This window comes from Micropterus dolomieu, linkage group LG19, assembly GCF_021292245.1.
Source record: "Micropterus dolomieu isolate WLL.071019.BEF.003 ecotype Adirondacks linkage group LG19, ASM2129224v1, whole genome shotgun sequence".
Lineage (NCBI taxonomy): Eukaryota > Metazoa > Chordata > Actinopteri > Centrarchiformes > Centrarchidae > Micropterus > Micropterus dolomieu.
In genome coordinates this window covers 22,594,396-22,605,077 of record NC_060168.1, presented here as the reverse complement: position 1 = coordinate 22,605,077, position 10,682 = coordinate 22,594,396, and the positions used below count along the sequence as shown (strand labels likewise).

Genomic DNA, 10,682 nt, shown 5'->3' with positions numbered 1-10,682 from the left:
GTATATTGTGATATACTGATATGGTATCAGGATAGGCCATTTTTACAAGGGGATGGTGTTCTGTAAAATTGCATATGTGTATAGTCTACCTGTATTTGGTCACATTTTGTCAGCCAATCCATTTATAAGAGATCAATGTAGTCTCCAATTTCACAATTAGTTGTTTTATATGCACAATGAAATTGTGTCGTTTTTTCTTTCTTTTTTTTTTTTTTACAAATTCATAGATGTGTTCTACAAACACACTTTTTGAAGTTCTTTTGAAGATTTTTGAGAGTTCCCTGATATTTGAAGATTCCATGAGCATTTCTTTTCCCTACATCTTATGGGGGTGGAAAAGAAATTATGAAGAAAGCACCTCTTTGAAACCTGGCCACATGCACAGTGTTTTAAAAACATCAGCCAAGTTGCCCTAGAAGCTCAGCTTTCTTTCATGCCAACTGCTTACAGGATAAATATCCAGCAAAAGAGGTATATCTGCTAAATCAACGGCATGCGAACAAACTAGGAATTTACTAAGAGCTAAAAAATGGGCTCTGTTGTCTTTAAAGTAGCTTTGGCACTGTTTTGTGTAGCATAGGCAGTGTGAGAATATTTATTGTAGCTTTTATGAGTGGACAATAACAGCTCTATCCTAAATGATCATCTCAAATGGATCAGTCATGTCATGTCAAAACACTCAAAATATGATTTTTCCTAAAACAAGGTTTAACTTCAACATAGTGTCCCTGACTCGAGGGTGCAAGCTCCAAAATGATGAATCTTGCGTCGAGTGCAAGGCGCCTGTTCGTACACCTTTGAATTTTTGTAACTAGACTTGCCTGAGCCAGCAATCTTGAAAATGTGGAAGGGATTTGGTATGGTTAATCCATGGTGCTTTTGGTATTCTTGCAAGCTGACTAAATCAGTGTGGAGTGTCAGTGCAGAGCCTGGTAATGCCTCAGGGGGCTGATTGGGCCATTATGGATGGACAAAAAAAAAAAAAAAAAAAAAATCTGCTTTCTCACTTCGGTAAGTCAAGTAAATGGCCCCCTGGGTGGCAGGTCTAGGGTACCTAATGGGCTCATCATAGAGGGGGAGGTTGATGACGGGAATGAGCAGCTAGGAGAAGGGCATAGGCTGACCCACCTTCACCGTCCACCTTCAGCCCTCTACTACAGCCCCTCATCCCACCAAGGACAAACAAATCTTCCGGGAGCCAGCCTGGTCACACATATGCAGCAAGGTGAACATCTGGTCTGGCTAGCACAAAACACTTAACTATATTTTTCAAATAATATCTGTATTGCGATAAAACACTTGAAACAAATTAAAATATGCATGGTAGTTAAGAATTTAAATACATCCGTTATATGACTCAAAAACAAAGACATATTGGGCCTCATACAAGAACCACTTGCATGAACATATTTTTTACTAATTGATTGTGTATTTCATTACTTTAAGCAGTTTTTTAACAATATCATCATTCATTTAAATTGGCTATTGATGCTATTGTATATCACCAGAATATCAGCATGCACATCTCAAACTGCAAAACAACTTAAATTAAGCACTAACTTTTATTCATTTCATTTAGCTTCTGCTTTTATCCAAAGCGACTTACAATTGCTGTACATGTCAGAGGTCGCACACCTCTGGAGCAACTAGGGGTTAAGTGTCACAACGGTGGATGGGTCACAATGGGGGATTGAACCCGGGTTCCTCACACCAAAGGCAGGCATCTTATCCATCACCACCACCCACCAACTTAAGGCTAATTTGTCTTTGTGTATAATAAGGTGAACTGGAATATCTTTTCATTATTTTAGTTATCTGAAGTTAGGAACCTTTGAATCTGACGAGGCATAATTGTACAAGCCCACCATATGAAAAACAAGTAAGATAAAGTTAGGATAAGAATATGAATGAATTGCTTGAGGCTCATTGTTTCTCATGGCTTTATTCTGTATCACTGATGAAAAACATGTAAACAGGCTGTACTCAATAATTAGAGACAACATGGCTATGATTTGTTTTCAGTTTCAGTTGAAAAGAACAGGCTATCTACTAGGCACCTGACTTGGTAACATGGAGTAATCTAACCACCATAAGTGTCATTTTGTGGCCTGCTTTCAAAATATGGGATTTTCCACAGCTGTAATTACTGTCACACATGTCCACATTACATGCGACTTTTAATCACTATGTTCCTTGTATTTACAGAATTCATTCTCAGCAGTGGCCTTGCAGGTTTTTATTTGTTATATACTATATATGTACTGTGTACTATTATATGTAGTTATATGAGCAGTATACAGTATGTTTGTCTTGTGCTGCAGCTCAATCTGCAAACTAATTTGATGAATTTATGAATATAGGGCCAAAAATCCTTCTGTATGTGTGGGGGCTCTCCATTCCCATCGCCACTTCTTCTGTTATTAGTTTATTGGTTTTTTTTATTTATTTTTATTTCTTTTCAAACTAGATATTTAAGTGGAAGCTTGTTTTCTTTTAATATACCTTGCCGCTCTAAATGCTCAATGCATTGGAATGTATTGCACTAACTAGTGAGAGACTTGGAATAATTTTATCTCAAGGCAGTTTATGTTATGAAAGATTGAATTATATCACAGTTTACAATTTGCTTTCAGCAGCACAGTAATGAAGCAGCATTTCCCTATCCACTTAAAATGAACTTATTTGTTTGAAGGGGTAGCATTTATATACACTCCCTCCTGTTTCACCATAAAAACAGAGACACATAGACACATTTTAAGCAGCTAGTGTACACGTGTAAAACGGTCTTTTATATAGGTAGTGTCAAAAAAATCTTTTGAGTTAAAATTCCAGCTAGCCTAAGCTCAAAGAGAGAATTCCAAAGCCTAGGAGCTCTGACAGAAAAAGCCTTTTTCACTTTGACTTTTAGCACAAACTTTGAATTGGCCAAGTGATGGACTGGGATTAAATATGGCCCTGGACTTTTTCAGTTGCTAACATGCATTGGTCAAAACTGAAGTCACATTGTCAAAACTCTTCACACAGCCAGCAAAACAGAAACATATGTGGACCAAACTGTCATTTTTCATTGCTTTCACACAAAATGCATTCAATGATCACTTTCTCCAAAATCCATGAACTCTTTTCTCATTACTACTTCACCACCTGCAAAACACTGTATATCTGCAGCACATTTTTCAAAACATTGTCCAAAACTGTTACAAACACATTCAAAACAAAATGATTGCAAATATCCTGCATTTTTGCTGTAGCTGGACAGATATATGTATAGAAGATCTTAGCAGACCATTTACGTACATTTTATGTTTACGTTTATGTGTGTAGAGAAATGCGTGTAGTGTTTTGAATATGGTTTTACTGTAAAACTGCAAGCTGAGTGTAAAGCAGGAAATGTTTGCTTGTATTTTAGCAGAATTGGTTCAAGGGGTTGGTACATCAATTATAGACAGTGGTCATTGTGTCTCAGGTGTCAGATTTACTGTGTAAACAAGAGCACTGAAGTTTCAGTAACAACTTTTTTTTCACAATTACAAATGCATTTCTGATTCAGTCTTGTTACATATACTAAAATGAAAATATGTTATTCTGACATTTTTTCTCAGTCACTTTGGTACATTTCTAGAATCATCCTTAACATTTGCAAAACTGTTTGTATTGGAAAACTATGGCTAAGGTTTGGATGATAGTAATTGAAAATGCACAGGGCTGCACTTTTTCTGTATGGCATAGATCAGTTTCAACAGTACAAAGTTACAGTAAACATTGCAAGAGATTGGACAGGATACACAGTTATGCTTTTACTATATGTAATGTAATTTGTTGACAGAGCATGTCACTGTGATGCAAACAATAAAAAAAGAGACTATTTTACACCACTGCATAGCATAACGGAAACAATTATAAAATAAGAAATGCTATCTTCATCAATTTAATGTAGGACACATTTACAAAAAAAGTCTAATAGACATATGTAGAAAAATGCAGATTATGAGGTGGTCAGCCATCTTGCATATAGCGATGCGATGAACTTATGACTAGATGTTTTGGGGGATAAGACTACTCAACAGAGAACCAATATACTGTAATACATTGTGATATATTAAATATACCATAACATGTCATTAGAATGCTTCATATCCATGCGGTAGTTATACTTTTCGATATTTCCATGCTCTTGAAGATCTTACTGAGACTCAAAGTTTTTTTTTTTTCTCAGAATAAAGTGAAAAGGTCCCTGACTTTCTTTAAAATTTTAAATGAAAAGCACTAATTATACTGTACAAATTATTTCATTTACATTTACTCATTTGGCATACGCTTTTATCCAAAGTAACTTACATTTGAGGAACAACATACAATCATTAACAGAGCATAAAATACAGCACAAAATCTAATCTTAATGGGGTAAATACCTAGGGAAAGAAGTTAGAGTTAAAAAAAAGGGACATGCGTCCTTTTGGTCTGATCAAAAACCAGACGCGCTGCTGCGTTCTGAACCATTTGTAGGGGTTTCACCACACAAGCTGGAATACCCGCTAGGAAGGTATTGCAATATTCGAGGCCAGAGGTAACCATGGCCTGTACCATTTCATTAGAATTGTACACACATTAAAAATACAGGTTTGGTTGGAGCAGAAGGAGTGGTCCGTTTATGAATTAGGGAATATGCACGCTCTGTGGACTTTGTTCAGTCTTAGTATGTCAGTGACGTATACCTCACAATGCCAATATGCTTCCTGTTTCATCAGATAATTTTAATGACTTCCTTATTACCCAAATCCACATGGTTTCTCCACTTAAACCTACTGCACTCAATACAACCCCACGGTATGTCCATGCTCCTCTCCTGTATGAACACTAGATACATTAAGGTAAAGGATAAGCACTCTAAATCATTAACGTATTTTATCAGTCAAGCTTTGGACAATATGCTATAATCTAGATATATATACTGTATATTGTACTAAATTTTTTTAAGAATTATTGTTTCAGTAAATGTACTATTTAACATGTACAAATCCTGAAATTATTTACATGTCATTTACATGTTTTACATGTCCCAGTTTACCCTTTCTTTATTACATATTACTAATAATAGTTAGCAGATGAAATCAGCATACCAGAGACACACTTTTTTGTGTGTAATGACGGTTAACAATAAACAAATTAAAGTTTAAAATCCATGAAATTAAATTGTGATTACTCAACGTGAGCAAATGATTGATCTTCATCTAATGAAAGTGTGTGTGTGCGTGCGTGCGCGTGTGCGATAGCATGAACACCCCTGTGTTTGAATGTGCACATGTGTGGGCATGTCCAACTGCAGGCTGTTTACAGCACGGATATTATCAGTATGAGAACACAGAGGTGGGTTGTGCTAATTAGTTTTCCCAGCATGCCATTCGAACAGCATGGCAATCACGGTGGGGAATGAATATGGAACAAGTTCCCTAGGCACTGATGTGAAGACTCACACACAGTGCAGTACTTCATTCAGACTTCCGTGCCTCACTGTTTTATTTTCATTGGTGTGGTATCATTTTATGTGTGTAGGTACTGTATGTGTTTGCTTGTTTTTCCTGCAATTGGATGTATGCATTTTTACATAAAAAAAAAGAAAAAGAAAAACTAATTTAAATCACTAAAAGTAGGGTCACTGGAATTTTATTTATATAAGATTATTGTTATTGTTTTATTTTGACAGTCAGCGTAAAGATAGACAGGAAACATGGGGCGGGAGAGGGGTATGGCATACCACAAAGATCCCTTTGAAGTTCCGGTGTGTACCTTAACCATTAGGCCATGTAATTTATTTGTGTAGTGCATTTGACAAGTGAATGAGTTTAACAATATGGGTTAGCTAATTATTATTTTGTTTTGTTTCTCTCTTCTTTTTAGCTCAGAGACACTAAATCCATCAGTCAGAATACAACACTTCTTCATTTCCTGGCTGAGAAGTGCGAAGAAAATTACCAAGTGATTTTGAGGTTTCCAGATGAACTGGATCATGTGGAAAGTGCCAGCAAAGGTATGTCTCTGTCTAGATGTCTTGAAACCATTGCATATCAGTACCTGCGTGTCCATTATGCAGATTGAAGTGCCAACATCCTAATGGAGAATATATCCATACAGTACCTGGCATAGTTGTAATTTATTTTATAATATAAATATGGGAAGGGTGTTTTGATGGTTGCAATCTGAAACCTTAAGAGAATAAACTGAGTGAATGTTGCCTAACATTAGTGGTGTAGGCGGTGTAGCACAGAAATTTGCAAAAGACAACTGCTGTCTGCATCCTATAGCCAATTTGTGACGAGCACTGTGCATGTGGGACTGGATACTGTTGATCCCCATTGAGGTTACACTTACAGTATTGCTGCTTTACAGAAAGAACAATACTCCCTCCGGTTATTCCCAGTGATGGGCCTCAGCCATGGTTTAAAGTCTGTGTCCTCCAACCACATATCCGAAAACTTGCATTTACCCATTACTGTTTGTTAGTTTAATTACGTAGTGTTGGTAAATTGAAAGCAGCCAGTTGGTCTGTGAGCACACGGAATATTTGTCCATTTTATATGACATAAATTTTGCAGGATCATAGCAGGATTCTAACGTATAGGCTGTGTCCGAAACAGAAAGCAATTGCCTTGCTGCCGTAATAGACCAGTGACTCAGAAGGCATTTCTTTCGAGTGAAAGCATCTCTATGAACATTGGTTTCAAACAGCTTTTTAGGGCAGCACTTACTATACGGCTACGTGTGACGTCAGCATGCCGTCTTGCGTCTCTTCTGGCTGTCACTAGCCTTGGCATCAGCTAGCTAGGTATTGAAAAGGAAAATGGCTAACAGACACTTCAGAAATCATACTGAACAAACTTGGTTAGTTACAGTAACAGGCTAATATGATAGGTCAGGCAGTTATACTATGACAGCTAACTTTTTTCCTGATATGTACATGTGCTCATTAATAAAAAGAGAGAGAGAGAGAGAGAGAGAGACAGAGAACACAAAAACAATTAGGGGCACAGTGTAAAGTAAAACAGAGTTTATTAACAAGAAATGTATTACATACATTCTGCATATGTCTGCTCCTCCTTGCTTGCAATTAGGATGTGAAACCAGTGGAGGACTATGGAAGTGTAGACCCTTGTATCTGGACTCTTGGCATGGGTCTTAAAATATTGTCAAAGCTTTTTTAAAACAGTGAAAGAAATTTTTATTTTATTTATTTTTTTGTAATGCATTTGACAAGTTGAACAGCTTTTAAAACACTGATCACAGAAATCTGCTGTGATTGGTGCATTGCAGCTTGTGGCATGTTTTTAAAGGCAGGACAGGACATATCCACAATACACAAGGACCACCACACATGGTCCCATGGCACGCTTTATGTAAACAACAATAACTTCAGTAAAACAGATATAAAATAGAACAAGGGGAACATGCTCTCAGGAAGAGGCTGGGAGAAATCCTGGTGCTTCCAATCGCCAATCTAACTATGCTTTGAACGATTAGCAGCGGGGGGTGGGGATGTGGATGTCGTTTGAAATACTCACACCCTGAACCTACACAGATGAATCTCGCATTTGCTACGCTCTGCCTATCTCGTATCATTGGCTATGCAATACCCACAGTTTTAGCATACAAACTCTTTGGAGAAATATGATTTCACATTTTACCTCGTAAATGGTAATACTTGAATACTTTTTAAGGGCCTTTATATTTGCAAAATTGATTAATTACCTTTTAAAACCCTTGATGGAAACTAGCACTCTCTCTCTTTGTGACAGGAATAGAGTTGTTTGTCTGACCACACTGTCATCCACCCTGTCAATAAACTAATTCCACTCTAATTCTATTCTCAAGCATTTGGTGGAATCCCTGCAGGCTTATTTACTTTGTTAGTCTCGTAATTGGTTATTTAATCTAATTCAACTAATTATTCACTTCACTGAGGATGCCAGCCATTGTGTAAGTGGACGGAATAGTCTTCTTGCGCTGTATATATTTAGAAAGTCTATGTGCAAATTTGAATTATATCAACTTTGTCATTTTATGAAAATTTGTTATTCAAAGAGATTCCAGACCGTAACTTACTGTTTCTTGCGCAAAACCCTCAGGTACTATTCAAGGAGTAGGGATGCAAAAAACAGTTTACTCTGTGCACACTATGCTTCTCTTGTTTTACTTATTAACACATACCATTTCAGTGGGATACTGTAACAGTGAAGGAAACTTCCTGTTTACATTTTGGGATTTTAAATTGCTAACACGCCTACAGGGCTGCTGAGTTCAATTAGAGGAAGGATAATCATTATAAAGTAGGCATGTGGAAATTCTACACCATTTCAAATCTTCTTCTTCATTTTAAATATGAAAGACTGAAATCTCTGCTGACGGGCATCTAAAAATATATATTTTATTAAATTTGTTTTAAGGCACAAAGAAACATACTGATCAGAGGTCATGCACTGTCTTTCAAAATAGTTCAATTCCTGTTGAACAGGAAAGCAAAGCTGAATTATTTACCACTATCCTTTACAATCTTAATCTCAACATTTAATAAAAAGCTGCCATTTCACATTAATAAACTGTACACTCAAATATGAATTTAAAAACTACTTATGCATGATAGCTTCCTCTGATAATGGCATTACTGAATTTCACTTTAACCCTCTTTCTTTGTTTTCACCACAATTTCTTATGTAACAATTGCCCTCCGACTTAGTGCTTAGTGCCTAGTAACTTGAATGACTAGACAAGGCAAAAAAAGTAGAACAATTAACAGTAAAACCTTCATCTTCAATTTGGTCACCAAATCTAATCACCATGTTGGTGTGCTTTCTTGGATAATAACTGTCATGCGAACAAACCTCTTGCCCAAGCATAGGATTCCTGATTGTTGATTGTCAGAGGCTTGTGTGGGAGGAGTCGACTGACAGTAATGTGGGGGATTCAAATGTAATCAAATGGCTATCTATAATGGTTGGAAGGTGTACAATTAATGTACCTCATTGAAGTACAATCAGGCTAAGATCATTTGCGGAGGAAATTATAATTCTCCCTTCCACGCTTGGCGGCTTCAGACTTTCAGTCCTCCAGTGCACGAGTTCTGTCATTACCAATTTATTTTATTTACCCTTACCACGCTACATCTTGCTCTTATGTTACTGGTAGCTACATGAGTATAAATACTGTTTAATTATTGGGACATCTCATTTTTTCTTGTTAAAAGCAAAAAGTCTAAAAAGGCATGAATGTGTTATTATCTTATTACATCGGAAATCAGTATGCCCATAGACTAGACTGCGAACAGAATGTCCTAATAGAAGCTAAAGGTTAACATTAAATAAGTCCAGCACATAGGGTGTTCCCTTAGGACTCCTATAATTCAGCCATTATCAAGGCCTACCAGTTATCAAGGTCAATTTTGATTAAAATTGACGTGATTGTTTAAAAAGGTAGGGGCAGCAAGCTACAGATGTTCCAGATAGGACCCGGGCAAAGGGAAGGGCCATGCTTATAATTGATATTGTAATTACTTCCTAGGCTGCTCGCACTCGCACACATGCATGGAAATGAGAGCTAAACTTTTTACCTTACAACTAAAACAACAACAAACTATGGACACATGGCTCTACTGTGCAGAACATAGTTGTGTTGTATTGTTAGTAAAAAGATGTACATTTTGGTATTCATTACACGTTTAACAGCACAAAATGCTCTCACATCCAAAATAAATTTAGGCCTAATTAAAAATGTGTGCACAGTGTGTCTATACTGTTACATAGAATGCAGACATAGCAACGTTTTATAAACACTGAAATAAATACATTTTAGGTGCTTATTAAATTAATGTCTAATTAGCACTCTCTACCCCATATGCCTCCATTTTCACATCGTTCTGAGCTGGAATGTGCTTTGAAGGTCATGAAATAACAAAATGAATGAATAAAAAAAAAAATTGTTTAGTAGATGTGAACTTTTCTTCATTAAGATAATTTGCATACAATCAACCAGTTCTTTGTTACAGTGCTAGTGGAGGCGTTTTAGGTTTTCTGATTAAGGTTAAAAATGATAGCAAAAAGAAATTGGGATTTTAGTGTCTATCCTGGATCTGTTGCACAGTAATATTGCTGCAAGTCACTATGGACAAATTGTCTGACAAATGAGTGTAATGTAATGAGATCCTGCTCAATATAATATAGATCAGAACTTTGCTTTTCACCATGATTATTTTTGGTAGATATGGTTGCCATTGACAAAATACTAGCAATGACTCATTTACTGCTCGGTCAATACAGATGTATCACTATTAAGTTATCTTTATTTATATTCGAATGGAAATTTAGACCCACAAGCAATTTTAAAACTTACTACTAAATGACCATTGTTAAAACAACCTTCCGTGTATTTACATGTAGACAACATTGCAGCCACTTCCACGTTTAATATCAGCATTTTTATCCCTCAAGTGAACACATAATTGGAAAAAAAACAAAGCAAATACCTGTAGTAAAATACATTTCCTTTTAAAGCAACATTAAGCTGTGTCCATGCTGTATATTTAGCATACAAATACATCTTGAGGCACAAGTGAAGTTCAGTACTTCAATTGTATAACCTTGGATTATAGAGCACATTTATCAAATCTCAACCTAAGTTAAGGTTGAACTTAGTAA

The 10,682-nt window shown here is 36.4% G+C and overlaps 1 protein-coding gene across 7 annotated transcripts in view; it reads left to right on the top strand.

Moving 5' to 3' along the window:
• Window positions 1–10,682, top strand: part of diaph2 (diaphanous-related formin 2) — a 470,900-nt gene that overhangs the window by 253,888 nt on the left and 206,330 nt on the right. For all 7 annotated transcript variants that reach the window (XM_046031243.1, XM_046031244.1, XM_046031241.1 and 4 more), the window contains one exon: window positions 5,899–6,028. In XM_046031243.1, the coding sequence (XP_045887199.1) occupies window positions 5,899–6,028 (130 nt within the window). The remainder of the gene's footprint in view (window positions 1–5,898; window positions 6,029–10,682) is intronic.